Below are 16,975 nucleotides of genomic sequence, written 5' to 3'. Positions count from 1 at the left end.
GGGAAACCAGAGGAGGGGCTGGACGGACAGGCGGACCGAGCGGACGGTGTCAGCCTGCATGCGTGCAGAGAGCGTCTGCGTGTGCCTGCTGCGTGTCCCACGCCCGGGCCACCCCCTCCCGCCTGCCGGCACGCAGCCTACGCACCGGCGGGGGTGCGGCGGGTGGCAGGAGCGGCGTCGGGGGCGGCCCGGCAGGGAAGGGGGCGAATGTGTGTTGGTGCTGGTGTGTGTGCTGGTGTGTGTGTTGGTGCTGGTGGAACTCCGCCCGCAGCAGAGCTCCCGGGCCCAGGGGGGCGCTCTGGACCAGAAAACGCGCGTTCAGCTCTTGCCTGAGCAGCTCGTGATCTACAAGAGAAAAAGAGAGAGACAGAGAGGCACGTCGGCCACGGGCTCCCGGCGGGGCGAGGCGGATAGTCACCTGGCACTCCCGGTTTCGGCAGGCCAAGCCGTGGTGGCCGCTCGCTACGTGCGGGCCCCAGGGTGGAGGTAAGAGAGGTGCCTGTGACCAAGTACCAATCAGAATCCCCGAATGAGGCTGGCAATACATGATTGGCTGGCTGAATGAGATCAACAGGCTGGCATCTAAAGGCAAGAGAGAACACGGTGAGCCACCCCGGGAGCCCGAGACAGCCCTGTCGGGGAGCCCTGCCCGTCCCCGCCTCCCCCGACCGTTGTCTTGGTCCCAGCCTGGGGCACTGAGGTGCCCCCAACTGAGCTGGGCTCAGACTTTTAGAAAAGAATTGAAGACCCATGAAAAATCCTTAGTGACCTAAGATTCGGTCATGAGGGGGGCACTTGCTGGAATCAAGCAGTGAGGGAGAGGTCAGGCTAGCTGCAGTTCATCTGGGGCCCCGCTACCCCACAATTCAGCCCTATCCACCCCTGCTCCCACAGCAGCCTAGGGATGGAGGGATGGGAAGAGACACACAGCAGGCCCTGGGAGCCCTCATCACAGTGACAACTGAGCGGCTCCAAGTTATACCAACTCCTGGCTCCCAACTGCCCTACTAGGCTTGGCAAGGGTTCAGAATGGAGCAGGGAGCGTGTGTCCGTGTACACGTGTGTGCACGCATTAATCTGTGTGTGTGCACAACCGAGGCCCTGGCAGGAAGTGTCCTTTGCCCTGCACTGATGGTCTGGAGGAGCAGGTAGGAGAGAAGTCTGTCTCTCCGAGGCCAGCCCCCGCTTCCCAGGAGCCACGTCCCTCCCTGCCCAGGGGTGAGGAGCCCAGAGTGGAAAGGGAACAGGCAGTGACCCTGGCCCCACCGACGGCACCCAGACCTACCGGCGGGGTGTCCTGGGATGACCAGGCTGTTGGCCGGCAGCGCCGGGGGCGGGGGCAGTGTCGGGGGCGCGGCGAACATGGCCGCCGCGTGGTGCTGGTGCTGGGCCTGCGAGCGGAGCGCCAAGTGTGAGGTAGAGAGGTGGGGGCCCGGCCCGTGAGGCGACAGGGACGCGTGCTTGGCGAGCCCCAGGCTGGCACCGCTGCTGGCACTGCTGCTCCTGCTGCAGGGAGGGGCGCTCAGTGCCCGGCCGCGCGCCCCATCTCCGCGCCACCCCGCGCCCGCCTGAGGCTGCGCAGGCTCGGCCCCGCGCCCACCTGAGGCTGTGCCCACCTGAGGCTGTGCAGGCCGTTGTGCGCGGCCGGGCCGGGGCCTGGGAAGGCGCCCGGAGGGAGAGGCACGTGCGTCAGGAGCGGGGCCCGGGGCTGCGAGGGTGCAGGTGGCAGCTGCGGAGCGAGGCGCGGCAGTGCCGGGGCTTCCTTCTTGACCAGCGGGCTGGCCACGGTGCTGGCGGAGGGCAGGACTGGCGCAGGGCTGCGCACGGGGGCCAGGAAGGGCGGCTCGGTGCTCAGCTCGCGGCTGCGCTCCAGACCCGAGACCTTGGGCGCTGCCCCGGTCTTGGCCTCGGACTTCTCGCCCAGCGTGGGGCCTGCGGAGAGAGCGGCGGGGGTGAGTCTGGGGTTCAGGATCATTTCCAAAGGGGAACTAGGTGGCGCAGAGCCCCTGCCCACAACACCTTGGTATAGCCCGCCCCTTGCTCCCCAGGGAGGCTACCTGTCTGGAGGGCCAACCACCAAGGTGTGTCCTGCACCTCCTGCTCATGGCCATCTCAGTGCAGGGGCTCTTATGGCCCTGTTTTATGGAGGGAGACTCAAATGCGTGAGAAAGCCGGCTCAGTCTGGGCACTGGGCTCCAAGGTCTGCCACCCTATCTCCCACCACGGTAGCCTCACTTGAGTGAGTGGCTGCTCTTTCTTGACCCACCCGACTGACCCAGGGCCTAAGCTCTTTTTGGGTCCTCACCCTGGGGGAGACTTTCTCGATGACCAGCCTTGTCTAGTCTGTTGCAAGAAAGTGGCTGCCTCAACTCATCACCACCCAGAGCCTCTCCTCCCCTCTGAGCTCCAGGCCTGCCTTTGGGCCTTCAGCAAGCCCGCTTGCTCATTCCAAGCCCTCCTTTTGAAGCTGCTCCAAGTGAGGTCTCAGGTCATGTGCCCAGGGGCCAGGTGGAAAGCATGTGTCCAGGTCAGGGGAGGCACCACCACCCATCTGAAAAGCTCTGCCTTCAGGGGATGACATCCCAGTTTTCCAGGAGGAATGGAAATTCAGGTTACTGAATGTGGTTGCTTCATCTGGCCTGTTGGTTGACTCCACTTCCTCCTCCAGGCCCAGGGGCCCATGCAGATGGCAGCCACGCAGAGTGACACGCTGGCCACAACCTCCCCTGTGGCTGCAGGGCAGTGTAACCCATAACCCAGGCTGGCAGAGAGATGTCTCCACTGCTAGGGTGACACCTCCCTGCCTTGGGCCTGTTTGCTTAAGAACAGACCTGAGGAGGAGGCCACTGCCACCACTCCTGCAAGGAGGACAGGAAGCTGTCAGCCCACGTGCTCACAGCACTTCTCCACGTCTCTCACTTCTCCACACGCAAGGCTCTCGCAAAGTGAGAGCAGCCATCAGAACGGAAAGAGGCAGGCACGGGCCAAGCAGACCTGGACGTGACCCCAGGCCTGCCCCCAGTGCTCCAGCCCTGCTGGAGAGTCCTGGAATCTCTAGAGCCTCCTGCCACTGACAAAACCGTGAGTGCTGCTATTGATCACCTCCCTCCAGCTATGCACCTCTCTGGACACCTCAAAGCCTTGCTCAGTTCCCTAAACTCTGCTGAATCATAAACCTCCAGAACCTGGCACTGTGACCTTATTTGGAAAAAGGGTCTTGGTAGCCATAATCAAGCTAAGAATCTGCAGATGAGATCAGCTGGGAATCGGGGGCTGAGGGTGCCTAAATCCAGTGACAGTGTCCTTAGAAGAGACAAGAAGAGGAAGGGGCCACATGAAGACAGAGGCAGAGATGGCAAGGATGCAGCCAGAAGCCCGGGGATGCCCACATTTGCAGGCTGTATTAGGAGCTGTAAGAGGCAGCAGGGACTCCTCCCCTGGAGCCTCTAGAGAGAGCACAACCCTGCACACACCTGACTCCAGACTTCTGGTCTCCGGAACTATGAGCCTGTTGTTTCAAGCCACATGGTTTGTGGTCATTTGTTGAAAGTGATAACACCCTACGTTAATTCTGTCTGAAATGTCAGCTGAGCATGCCTGGCTCCAAGGAGCCTCTGGTGGGCCTCCTTGTCCGGACTCTTCAGCAGGCATCGGCTCTGCTGCAATGCCTGACTTGAGGAAAGGGATTCCTGAGCTGAAGGCACGTATAGGCCATGCCCAGCTACCAGGCCAGCAGGACCTGTGGTGCACTTGGTACCCTAAGGCCTGTCCTGTGTAGTCATGTCTTAAGGGAGCCTCCCAAGCAAAAAGACTCCTTCTCTGTGCTGGGTCCAATGACACCCGTTCTGGGCCACAGCCACGACCAACAGGCTGGGCTACAAAGGGCTATCCTGGCCTTGATGGGATGGTGCCAGCCAGAAGAGCTTTCTGTGAGGATGGGATGCAAGGCACCTGTGCCGTCCCACTCGGGATTCACTGGCTAGGGCCCGGGTGTGGCTGAGGAATGAGTCTAGTCTGTCTCATGTTAATATAAACAGCCACACGTGTGGTGGTGGCCATGGGGGCCAGTCCACACTGGCAGGGATGCTTCACGAGCCGGGAGCTGCTGTCCATCCCTAGAGCATGGGACTCCATGCACCTGGGAAGGGCCTGGCAAAGTACATTCCTAATGGTCCCCAGGGGGTATAGGGGACCCCCCCCCAACTTTGGGAACCACCACTCCAGATCTGTGTGGCTCTGGCTGAGACACTGGTCCTCCTCCCAGCTCCCCCTGTTTCCTTGTGGTTGTTTCTGGGGGTGTGGTTTGCATCCCTCAGTAAATGGGAACACCTAATTCTGGCCTCAGGGTCTGCACCTAAAATTCAAGACAGAGCTAACTTGGGGCCTCCAGCTCATTTCAGGAGTATGTCCTATGCTTTTCTAGGGGCCTGGAGTCCAGGGACACACTTACCTTTATCGGCTGCTGGGGCAAAGAGTTTCTCGGAGCCCACAGATGCCTGGAAAAAAGAGAGGAGGGTCAGGTCAAAGCGACCTACAAGGCTGGGGTGAACCTGGCCCTTACCCCCTGCCCCTAGCACCCAGAGAACAGGTTTGGGCAGGCTCAGTGCACATGAGGGCTGCCCAGCCTGGCAGAACATGTCTTTCTGTGCCCACTGCCCCCATGTAGGAGAGTGACCACACCCAGGTCCAGTAGACTTGTACACAGATCACTCGGCCTGTGATCAGGGACCCAAGGTTCCACCCCTCAGCAGGGATGTGGGGGCTCAGTGGCCCTGCTGGGTGGGGAGCCAGGATTGGGGAATCTGGGTGCCTCCCTGCAGAGCCAGCATCAGGAACCTGAAGGCACCCCTGGGCCTGGCACTGGAGGCAGCGGGGTGGGGGGAACAGAGTGGGGATGCCCCCCGCCCCGAGGCTGCAGGCCACCACCTGCCAGGCCTCAGCCAGCGTGAGTCACAGGTCTGGGGACCACAGCCGCCGAAAGGCACTGAGAGTCCAAGGTGGAGTGGGCCCCTCTGAGTGGGGGCCAGCCTGCTTCAGGGAGGAACGTGGCAGTTTCTGGTGGGCCCCCTGACCACGCTCAGCCTCTCCCCTCCTGGGGAGAGGCCCGTGTGTGCACAGGACCTTGGTGAGGACAGTCAGGATGAGGACGTGGCCCTCACGCTGGTTCACAGGCAGAAGCCCGTAAGGCTGTTCTTAGCAGATCTTGTCTCCCTAGTTGGTGGTGTTTTAAAACAGTTTTACTGGGATGTGATTCACACACCATACAACATACCCACTGAAAAGTACAGAGCTGTGAGCAACCCTCACCACAACCTGTTATAGAAGACTTGCTGCACCCCAAAAATAAACCACATGCTCTTCCACTTTCACCCCAATCCTCGCATCTCCCCAAGCCCTGGGCACTGCTACTCTGCTCCCAGTATCTGTGGATGCCCCGTCCTTGACATCCAGGGGGAGAAGGCAGCCAGTGGTTGCTATTAGGGGTGGGGTGACTGAGTACCGAGGCGCATGAGACCCCCCTGTGCCCCATAATGGCCACCATCAGAAAAGACAGAAAACGGCTGGGCTTGGTGAGGGTGCGGAGAAACTGGAAGCCTTGTGCACTGCTGGTGGGAATGGAAAATGGTGCAGCTGCCATGGCAAGCAGTATGGAGGTTCCTCAGAAAACTAACCACAGAACTACCATGTGATACAGCAATCCCACTTATGGGCATCTGTCCAAAGAATTGAAAGCAAGAACAGACGTGACAGGTGAACAAACAGATACAAGAGTCCAGACAGAGGGAGGCCCTGCGCGGGCTGGAGCCCAGGTCTGCAGGGAAAGGGCGGGAGCTGCTCAAAGCAGCTCCCTGGGCCAGAGTCTCACCAGACCTGCTGATGGAAATATGCAGAGCGAACCGTGACACCTTCACATGAACACGGTGCCCCTCACACCTCGTGCTAGGGTGGGGTCACCTTCCTAACCCCGCCCGGAAACCCACATCTGAAAGAAAACAGGTGGCAAACAGCCCGAAACAGGCTCCCTGAGCCTCAGGCTGGATGGGCACTGGACCAGAGGGGAGACTGCCAGCCTGCTCCCCCCTACCCCCCGGGAGGCCCCAGCGTGGAGGGTGGTGGCCAGGGTGCTCCTCCCCCACTGGGGCTTGGGGGCATCAGGGAGGCTGTGGCTGTGACTTCTTCCCATGGGTTCCCAAGGCACCCTGCGTGGTGAGCAGCAGCTGTCAGAATGCCTGGATCACTCAAGGAGACCCCAAGGGGTGAGTGGTCCACCTGAGCAGGGGGTCTGAGGGGCAGGATGGCGAGGTCAGCAGTGCTGCCCACCCACCCCTCAGGGCCTGGGTGCAGACACCTCATGCCCGCTCGCTTGGCACCAGGTGTGGCCCCAGCTCTGCTGGGAGCTATGACCGCGTGTCCAGGCGTGAGGTCAGATGCCCCCGGAGCCCTGTACCCTCCTGTGAAGGCCAATGAGTCACCTACCCTCCTGCACTCCCAGGGCCTATCCAAAGACCCCCCCAGGGCCTCAGCCTCAGAGGACTGGACCCTCACCATGACCCCAGGAGGGGGTCCCGATGTCACCCACACTTGAGGCCATACAGCTAGCTGCTATAATTATTATTAATAGCTGGTCTCATTAATAGTCTCACAAATTAGTTCTCCATATAGCAGCTGAGAGTATCTTTCAAAACTAAAGCAGAACAAGTCACCCCAGGACTGAAAACAGTCCAGCGCCTTCCTATGGCCCCAAACGGCAGTGTGCATTTCTCCCCCAGCCCCCCAAAACTGTGACCAGCTGGCCTGCCTGGGCCCTGACCCAGGAACTTCGGGTGAGTCCCCCAGGCATTCCCAGACCCCCTCAGTCTGAGGGTGCCTCCCTCACTGGTGCAGGTTTAAATCCTCTCTGCTTACTGCCCTGCACCAGCGGGCACTCGGCACCCCCTAGATAAGAGGAACGGGAGCAGGGGCTGCCACTGGCCTCTGCTGAGGATGTCCTCGTGAAGGTCTTTGTCACCTGTGGCCCTGACAGCCCCTCTGAGCCTGGCCCCGTGCAAGCAGCCCACGGGGGTCCCCAACACCTCCTGGAGTGCCTGATCACATGCCCTCAGCAGGTGAAACAAATGAGCTAAGGGCTGAGTCTCAAAGCTATCATTACATTCCAGGGGTGTGGTCGCCGGGCCACCAGGATGCGGAAAGGCGGCCACCTCCTGGCAGGTGGTGCCTCAGCTGCACCCTCTGTGCCAGCCCTCCCTGAAACCCCCTCCTCCGATATAGCAAGGCATCTCCATCGCACCCAGGCCGATAGTATGGGAAGGAAACAGCAGAGGCATCACTCTGAGAAAACAAGTTTGTTTCCGTGGGGCACGACTGTCCTAGGTCCCAGATTAGGGGTGAAAGGGTGAGCAGCAAGTTCAGTTAAGGCTGCAGGTGCCCTTGCCCAGCCCAGGAGGAGGCCCAGCCAGGCCAGTTCCGGTTCACTTCAAGGCCCCAGGCTGGAGCACTGGCTTCCAGAGCCAGGAGGTGGCGCCCCAGACCCTGGGAAAGTCATGGGAGCAGAAGCGGGGGAGAGAAGGAGGGGGCGAGCAGCAATGGGGGAGGGTCTTCCCTAGCCCTGGAGACCCCTGGGATGCTGCCTAGGCAAAGGCAGGAGGCAGTGGGCCTGCCACTCTCCCCTCCCTATCCGGTCCCCACACCACACTGCTCAAGTTAAAGTTTGCTCAGGGAAGTTGAGGGATCCAAGTCCCCACAGGGGTCACAGGCAGGGACCTGGCAGGCTTCCACCACATGGCAAGGGCCTGGACACCTGGCTAGACACAACCGTGCCCATTGGAAAAGGCTCTCAACAAACAGGAATCCTCAGGTCCCAGGATTTCTGGGGCCGCGGCCCAGGCTATAGCCCCCTTGCCAGCACAGGTACAAAGCCAGCCCTTGCTGGGACATGTCCCAGGTCGAGGTCCTTCGGTGATTTTCCTTCCAGGACAAGGGAGCCGGCTAGCTGACCCAAGGCGGGGGAGCAGTCCCAGCGCAACCACTACACCCGTGCTAATAACTTCCCGAGGATTATCTACTGGGACATGACCCAGGCAGCGCGGGTATCCTCCCGCCCTAGCACTGAGCCCATGTAGTGGTGGAAGGAAAGGGTCACTCCAGCCAGAGTACAGGTTAGAGGTCCCCGTGGAAAGGGCAGGTTCGGTACCAACAGCGTCAGGGCCAGCACTCACTCCCCAGAGATAGGCAATCCCAGCTGCGGGCGGAGGTCAAAGCACGCTTTGTCTGCGAGGACCCAACCTGTGGGGCAGCCTCGCCCCAGACACGCGGCACAACCTCCTCCGGTCGCGCCCCGCCCCAGACAAAGAGCTCCAACTCCGGGCAGGTGAGCGCGACGGGCGCCGGGAACCCGAGCCCGCGCCGGGGCGCAGACAAAGGCGCGCGCCCCCCCACCTGCCCAACGCCCTACCCAGCCTACGACCCGAGCCCCTCTGCGCCCTGACCGAGGCCCGGGACCCTCTGCGGGTCTGCCACCACGTGCGCCCCAGGGGCGCAGGCGGAGGTACTTGGGGTCTCCGCGCGCCCGGCTCCTGAGAGTCCTAATGGGCAGAGCGCCGGGGGCCTCTCTAGGTTCTCTAGAGGGAGTGGCGGCTCTCTCAATCCCGGCTTCCAAAGTCCCGAGTGCCTCCCCGGAGTCACCAGCTCTCACTCACCGCGCGCGCGCCCTGGGTCCCGCGCGCTCTGCTGACGATCGCCGCTAGTCCTCGGACCAGAGCCAGAGACGAAGCTCGGCGGCATGGACGCCGGCGGCCGAGCGCGGGCCCCTGCCAGCCTTAGACCGTCGAGGTGGCCCCTCTCCCGTCGTGCCCTGCCTAGCCCGAACCCAGGCCGGGGGCGCACTGGCCACGCATGACCCCCACGCCGACTTGGCGTGCTCCGGGATGCTCGCAGCGCGCACTGGGGTCCCGGGCGCCGTGAGGCGCGGCACGGGGACCGGAGACGGCGGCGGCGGCGGGCGCACTGCTGGCGGGCGCGCAGGCGGCGGCCAGGGAGCGCGGCGGGGCGGGGCGGGGGCGGGGGCGGGGCACGGGCAGGCCCGACTAATCCAGCCCCGAGGCGTGGATCTGCCCGCGCCAGGCAGCAGGTTTGGGTTCAAGCAATCGCCGTGCCATCCCCGCCACCAGGTCAGGGCGCAGTGCCAGTTATACCGAACTATGTAAGGGCTACCTTCTCCGATGCTCACAGCAACGAATGTGGACGGTTCCTACGCCCAGTTTACAGAGGAGAAAACTCAGAGTCGCCGAGGTCGAGCAGCTGAGACTTGAAGGAAGGACACCAGAGCCCCCACATCTGTCTGATGTAGGCTCTGCCCTCGGTTTCACCATCGGCGAAGTGGGGATGCAAAGTGGGAGAAGAGGTCCCAGTAGTTATTGGAATTGCAAAATGCACAGCATACGCCAACCCTGACCACTATTCCGGAGCCATCTAGCCACTGCGTGGACCAAAAGAATTGAGATCCAAGGGGAACAACTGCCCCTTTAGAAAGTCAAGTACACGTGTGTTAGTCACGCAGTCCTGTGCAACTGTTTGCGACCCCATGGACTATATGTAGCCCGCCAGGCCCCTCTGTCCATGGACTTTTCCAGACAAGAACACTGGAATGGGCTGCCATTCCCTGGTGGCTCAGTGGTAAAGAATCCACCTGCCAAGGCAGGAGACAAGAGATTCACAGGTCCATCCCTAGGTCAGAAAGATCCCCTGCGGAAGGAAATAGCAATCCATGCCAGTATTCTTGCCTGGGAAATGCCATGGATAAAGCAGCCTGGAGGGTGACAGTCCATGGGGTCACAAGTCAGACACGACTTAAGCAACTAAACAACAAAACAATGCCCCATATGGATCCAAGTGCATGGGGCAGCATCTTCCACTCCACAGCACACAGATGCAACACCTGGATGCCAGCAGCACAACTCCCAATCAAGAAACTTGCTGTAAAAACAAACCAACCAACCTATGGAGAGTAATGGGATGGAATGGTTGTGGAAGGAGTTTGAGAGCCCGACCTCTAAGCTGCTGTGGGACTGGGGACACTAGGGTGCCAGTTCTGGTGAGGCATCCAGGGACCCACAGCTCAGAGCCCAGATTCAGGGCCTGCATATACCTGCCCCAGGCTGTACGATCAGAGGTGGGTCCTTTCAGGAGGGAAGAGCTCAGCCATTCAGTTGGGACCGTTGGAACCAGTTCCAGAGCTGTGAGGGCTGGGCCAGCGCCCCCTTTTTCAAAAGGCGGCAAGACGTTGGCAAACACATGCACTTGAACAGCCTACAAGAAATCTCCAACCTTACGGAACAAATGGCTAATGGTGCCAGCCTCTAGGTGGGGCTTTTAAGTCCTTTTGCTCTACTGAATTACTTACTATTTACATGTATCAATTTACCCCTTACCCTGCCCCCTAAAACACCATCCCTCCAAACTCAGTTTCTTGCCATAAAAATAGCATGTATGTGGCCCTTGCTGTGTGTCAAGCAGCACTGTGCTAAGTGGCTTCTAACCGTGAAATCACTGGGCCCTCATGCTTATCTTTGAGGACATATTACAGACATCTCCATTTTGTTGATGAGGAAACAAGAGACGTGAGGTGACTTGCTGGAGGTCATAGAGCTGGTATGTAGCAAAATTGGGATCTGAGCCCCGGCAGTCTGACCAAAACATGCTCTGCCTCCAGGAAGGCAACAGAGGCTGGACCTAGGACTTGGGATTCTGGTGGAAGAATCCTGACTCTCAGGCTGGAGGTTGGGGGCTCTGCGGGCCTGTGTGCTCCTGAGCCCACTGCACCATGACTCTGCTGGGCTCTAGTACTCAGCCCAGCTCCAAGGCCTCTGGTAGCAAAGGGGAAGATATTCATGCAGTGGGGTGTCCCTACGTACCTCTCTGGGGTCAGCAGCAAAAGGGCCTAAAGCCTGGAAATCTGTGAACCTTACACAGCAAAGTGGAATTGAGGCTGGTCATTCATTAACTGTGAGATGGGGAGATGACCCCATGCTGGTTTTGTTCAGCCGCTAAGTCGTGTCTGACTCTTTGTGACCCCATGGCCAGGCTTCCCTGTCCTTCACTATCTCTTGGGAGTTTGCTTACACTCATGTCTATTGAGTCAGTGGACATGCAACCATCTCATTCTTTGTCGCCCCCTTCTCCTGCCCTCAATCTTTCCCAACATCAGGGTCTTTCCCAATGAGTCAGCTCTTCACATCAGGTGGCCAAAGAATTGGAGTTTCAGCTTCAGCATAAGTCTTTCCAATGAATATTCAGGGTTGATTTCCTTTAGGATTGACTGGTTTCATCTCCTTGCTGTCCAGGGGACTCTCAAGAGTCTTCTCCAGCACCACAGTCCAAAAGCATCAATTCTTCAGCACTCAGTCTTCGTTATGGTCCAACATTCACACCCGTAATGATGACCTCATGAGCACAGGTTAATCACAGGGTTGTTACTAGTGGGAGGGGGAGGTGGGAAGACGCTGCCCTGCTGGCTGTGAAGATGAAAGGGGCCAGGAGTGTGGGCCCCTCTCTAAGTTCCGAAACACCACAGACGGATTGTCCTGGAGCTGCAGAGGGACCAGCCCAGTCCACTTGACTTCCACAGACTGAGAGAGAACAGTGTAGTACTCAGTCAGCCAAGTTCGTGATAATCTGTCACAGCAGCTATCCTCACATTGAGGACCCTGATGAGGGGATGGTATGCAGAAGAACAAGCCTTTGGGCCTCCAGAGCTGCGCAGATGCGCCATCAGCAGGCCTGAGTCAGCCTCAGCTTAGTGGGGGCGATGGGCAATACGCCGGGAAACAGGCAATGAGTCAGACAGGGTGGGCAGGCAGTAAAGGGTGACATGAGCTGAATGGCAGCTGGGGGAGACTTCCCATGAGGGGCATTTGAGCTGACACCTGAAAGAGAAGGGCCAAGCTGAGGGAAGGTCTGTGGAAGAGTCCTCTGGGGCGGCCACAGCCAGTGCAAAAGTCCCTGAGGCAGGAACAACCTGGCAGGGCCTTCCATAGAGGTGGGGTGGGGGCACAGGGCCTCGAGGCCATGATGGAGCTCGGGCACTTGTGCTGAGTGACAAGAAGAGGTGTGTGTGGAGTCTGAGGAAGACAGAGATGATGAGGTCATTAAGAAGGCCCTGCTGTAGGAGCCACCACAGGGCTGGGGGTGGGGGGGGGGGGTGCAAGAAGCTGGGCTAGGAGCTGCTGTGACAAACAGGTGTGGGGATGAAAGGGAGTGGGGCCCCTCCAGACTTGGGGACAGGGACTGTTCCATGGGAGACGTCAGTCAGCAGCTGGTGACAGAGCTTAGAACTCCGAGGTGGTGACTTTGGTCCACCAGGTCAGGCGCCGTCCCAGTTGAGCAACTGAATCCTCTGGGCCCCCAAAGGTGTTCTGTTGTCATGTGTCCTACAGATGAGCAGCCAGGCTGCACCCAGCCTCTCCAGCTACCTGGAGACCCCACCCCTGGCTGAAACAGGTTTCAGGAGCCAGGGTGGGGGTTGGGAGAGCAGGTGGGAATGGAGGGCTAGGCTGGTGCTAGGAACCAGCGGGAGCAGCTAAGAGACTCGCCAGCCCTAGCCCGGCCTCATCACCTGGTAGAACAAGCTTCTGAGTCTGACCAAGGTCTCAATGTCCCCCCTTGGCTCCTGTCTTGGGGCCTCTCCTACTGCTGCCTCAGACCCTGGAGGAGATCCCATCTTCCTGTAATGATACAGCTTCATGTCGAACATCATTCTTAAGTCCAACGTGGGCACTGAGTCCTTGGAAAGGCTGCAATCCTGGCCCCACCCTCTGGTTTGGGAGGAAAACCAGACTTTAGGCAGGACCATCATAAGTCCTTTTAGAAAGGAGAGTGGTGTGATCTGAGAAGACCTAATGAGGATAGAAATCTAGAAAGAAATAGAGTGGGACTAGATTATCAGGAAGAATGAAGGCAGTCGTTGGAGACCACAGGGACGTCTCTCAGACCTTCAGGCCAGACAGATGTAATCCACTCGCGGCCTGTGGTCAGCAGCATGGTTACCCGGAGTTCCAGGGTCAGCAACCAATGTTCTGTGTCTGTTGTCCTTACGCAGAGCAGGGGAGGCATTGTCACAGGGTCCATGCAGGGTGCTCCACCCACAACCAGGAGGCACTAGGAGTACTTACCCCATTGCCACTCAGTCAGTGGCTGGGCTTCCCTCTGCTAGGCTAAGATGGTGACAGCCAGCCGGCTCCCTCTCAGAGGGGCAAGTGGATGCAAGGGGCTACAGATGAAGGCCGATGGGCCATATGACAGGAGCTCCTGCCAAGACAGGGTGCTGGGTATGTGAGGAGGCCAGTGTGGCTCGGGGGTTGGAGGGAGGGGGGACAGGCTTCCTGGGCCTAGCTTCTCTGCCTTGGTTAGTTCTTGCCAAGGGGCTGTGTGGCCTCACACAGAGTGAGCTCATGGGCATGGACTGGAACCCAGGTCCTCTCAGCCAGGCTGGCAGGCTCAGCTGAGGGGAGGGCATGGGGGGTGGGGCAGAGTGCTGAGGGCCCGCACTAGCATCCAGTGTTGGGAAAGAGGCAAAAGCCAGAAAAATCTACAAATGCTCACTGAGAGGAACCAGAGATCAAATTGTCAGCATTTTCTGGATCACCGAAAAGCAAAGGAAAAAAAAAAAAAGAAAAAGCAAAGGAGTTCCAGAAAAACATCGACTTCTGCTTCATTGACTATGCTAAAGCCTCCTACTGTGTGGATCACAACAAACTGTCGAAAATTCTTAAGAGATGGGAATACCAGACCACCTTACCTGCCTCCTGAAACCTGTATGCGGGTGAAGACTTAACAGTTAGAACCAGACATGGAACAACTGACTCGCTCAAAACTGGGAAAGGAATATGTCAGGGTTGTATACTGTCACCCTGCTTATTTAACTTCCATGCAGAGTACATCATGGGAAATGTGAGTTGGGTGAATCACAAGCTGGAGTCAAGATTGTCGGGAGAAAAAACAATCTCAGATATGCAGATGATTGCACTCTAATGGCAGAAAATGAAGAGGAACTAAAGAGCCTCTTGATGAAGCTAAAAAGAGGAGAGTGAAAAAGCTGGCTTGAAACTCAACATTAAAAAAACAAAGATCATGGTGTCCAGTCCCATCATTTCACGGCAAATAGAAGGGGGAAAAGTGAAAGCAGTGACAGACTTTATTTTCTTGGGCCTCAAAATCACTGTGGACCGTGACTCTAGCCATGAAATTAAAAGAAGCCTGCTCCATGGAAGGAAAGCTATGACAGACCTATAAAACGTATGAACAAGCAAAGACGTCACTTTGCCGACAAAGGTGCGTATAGTCAAAGCTATGGTTTTTCCAGTAATGTATAGATGTGAGAGTTGGACCATAAAGAAGGCTGAGTGCCGAAGAATTGATGCTTTTAAACTGTGATGCTGGAAAAGACTCTTGAGAGTCCCTTGGATAGCAAGATCAAGCCAGTCGATCCTAAAGGAAATCAACCCTGAATATTCATTGGAAGGACTGATGCTGGGAAAGACTGAGGGCAAAAGGAGAAGGGGGCGGCAGAGGATGAGATGGTTAGATAGCATCACTGACACAATGGACGTGAACTTGAGCAAATTCCAGGAGATTGTGGAGGTCAGGGAAGTCTGGTGGGCTACAGTCCATAGGGTCACAAAGAGTTGGACACGACATAATGACTGAACAACGGAAGGTCACTAAGAGGGCTGGCTTGCCCTCCTCACTGACCAGAAAAAGGAAATCTAGTGCAAAACAGCTACAAGGGTGTAAATGTAGATTGTGCCAGAGATGTGAGATTTCATGCAATTGAGAAGACCCTTCGGAAAGTCTTGGAGGAGGGAGCTTGGTGATGGGCTTGGGAGTACAGTTGAGGGGATGCAGAACAGAGCTTTTAAGGCAGCGGCCCCTCTGCCATCCTCGGCACTGTGGCTACAACAGCCCTCTGCAGTTTGTGCTGTCCACGAGGTAGCTGTGGGCAGGACAGGGCAGCCTGCCTTGGGCTGAGTGTGGCCCCCAGAGCCATGCACAGCCAGGACCTCAGAATGGGGCCATATTTGGAATGAGGGTCTTGGCAGGTGGGATCCAGGATCTCCAGGTGAGCATCCTAGACTGGGCGCCCAAGTCCTATGACTGCGTTCTTCTGCACAGAGACACAGTCACGGGGGTGCGGGGGGCCGCATGACCACAGGCGCGGAGACAGAAGCCATTCCACCAGCTTGGGAAGCCTGAGGCCACCAGAGGCAGGAAGCCTCCTCCGGAGGGAGCACAGCCCTGCCCACACCTTGATTCTAGGCCCTGGGTCACCGCAACCCTGAAGAGTGTAACTTGCTGTGGGTTGAGCCGCCCAGTGTGTGGTGCTCGAGTCCAGTGAGCATGAGGTGGGCACCCCAACCAGCCCATCCCTGAGGAGCCATGAGCTCTGGGTATCAGGAGGGAGTGCTAGAGGCGGGAGGCAGGCTTGGCTCTTTTCAGTCAGAACAACTACAAAGCCCTTTCTCTCGGGAATGGGGACTGGGCTCTGGTCTGCAGGTCCCTTAGTGGGGTGGTAGGCATCGAGTGGGACGATGCCTCTGTTCCTACCAAGGGTGGAGGTGGGATGGGGGTAGGGAATGGGACTCACAGGGCGGAGCCCTCTCATGGATGCTAATCCAACTCTCCGCTGTGGCAGGGCTGGGGCATGCAGGGAAAAGCCTCAAGTCTGGGGTGATGGGCTGGGCTGTCTCTAACCCCTGCCCCATCCACCCTATTTGTTCTCAAGCTCTGACTATGTCCAAAAGCATCCACTTGTTTTGTGAGCTTGGTCTTTGCCTGTGTCCTGATGAATCCCATGGTTCCCACCAGCCTCCCCACCTGCCCCAAGGTTGAGACCACCCACCTTGCACGCCTGCACCCTGGGTGCCCCCAGCCCAGTGAGGCCTCCTCCAAGGCTAGCAGGACAGGTGCAGCAATCTGAAGGGACCCGGGTCTCTGGATTTTAGCCTAAGGAGACGCATTTTGGACTTCTGACCTCCTGAACTACAAACCTGAGCTGCTTTAGGTCATCGGTGGTTTGTTATAACAGCTATAGGACACGAGGACCACCCCCACCCCTGCATCTCTAGCCCAGGCCTCGCCATCGCCAGCTAGGATTCTTGCAGTAGCCTGACTCTCCCTGGGGACTCCAGTCCTGGCAGATCCTCGCTCAGTCCCTCAGGCTCCTGGCTGTGGGCTGGGCTGCAGGACAGCCGTCACTTCAGAGGGTTAGCTGGGGCAGAATGACCGATGTGGGCAGAGCCCAGGAGGTATGAGCTACATCTCAGTCACCAGATCAGAGTCCTTGCTGGGATCTATGCATCACCCCCAATGCTTGCCCAAGACCCTCAGAGAGCAAACTGCAAAGGCTCTTCCTTGGGCAGACCCGTGGGAAGACTCTCTGGGCAGAGCAGCCCTAGGTCACAGTGCAAGCCCCTCCCAATCCTTGTGAGGACACCCCTGTGAGGTCGCCCTGCTTCTCTGAGAAGCGGGTGGGGGTGCTGAGGTGAGGGTACCTGGGGAGCACCAGCTTTGGGTGCTTCTGTCCCCACAGCATCCGGCCTGGGAGGGGGGCAGCGGCTGGGAGAGAGGAGGGTGGGTGAGCCTCCTATGGACTCCAGCAGGTGTCCTCGGGAGTGGGGCCAGGCCAGGCACATGGAGGAAAACCTCTGTGAGCAGGGGCGCTCAGAGGGCAAGCAGGGGTGTCCCGTGGGAACTGGGGGCTGAGCATTTCTGAGGGTGTTAGCCGGGGACGGCCGTGGTGGTGGTGGCAGGGCCAGAGGGGCAGTGCCCCTTGATGGCAGTGGGGACGCATGCCAGGCGCTGTCTGAGCTGCTGTCTGTCAGTCTGTGTGCCCTTTGCTTGTCGTCACAGGAGACCTAAGGGGTAGACCTGCTAAGCCTCATTTCAGAGATGAAAACATGGGGGTTCAGAGAAGGCTGAGCCT

At 58.5% G+C, this 16,975-nt stretch overlaps 1 protein-coding gene across 23 annotated transcripts in view; it reads right to left on the bottom strand.

Moving 5' to 3' along the window:
- Positions 1-16,975, bottom strand: part of FBRSL1 (fibrosin like 1) — a 412,476-nt gene that overhangs the window by 338,586 nt on the left and 56,915 nt on the right. For 15 of the 23 annotated variants that reach the window (XM_065904953.1, XM_065904955.1, XM_065904961.1 and 12 more), the window contains exons 6-10: positions 4,451-4,496; positions 1,617-1,932; positions 1,286-1,506; positions 514-582; positions 146-345 (exon numbers count right to left, since the gene is read on the bottom strand). The exons of 1 other annotated variant lie outside the window; for it this stretch is intronic. In XM_065904953.1, coding sequence (XP_065761025.1) covers positions 146-345; positions 514-582; positions 1,286-1,506; positions 1,617-1,932; positions 4,451-4,496 — 852 coding nt within the window. Of the gene's footprint in view, positions 1-145; positions 346-418; positions 583-1,285; positions 1,507-1,616; positions 1,933-4,450; positions 4,497-16,975 lie in introns of all 23 variants that reach the window. 7 more of the 23 variants (XM_065904966.1, XM_065904976.1, XM_065904972.1 and 4 more) reach the window with 3 other exon arrangements.

This window comes from Muntiacus reevesi, chromosome 13 (assembly GCF_963930625.1).
Source record: "Muntiacus reevesi chromosome 13, mMunRee1.1, whole genome shotgun sequence".
NCBI lineage: Eukaryota > Metazoa > Chordata > Mammalia > Artiodactyla > Cervidae > Muntiacus > Muntiacus reevesi.
This window is presented reverse-complemented; position numbering and strand designations above follow the sequence as displayed.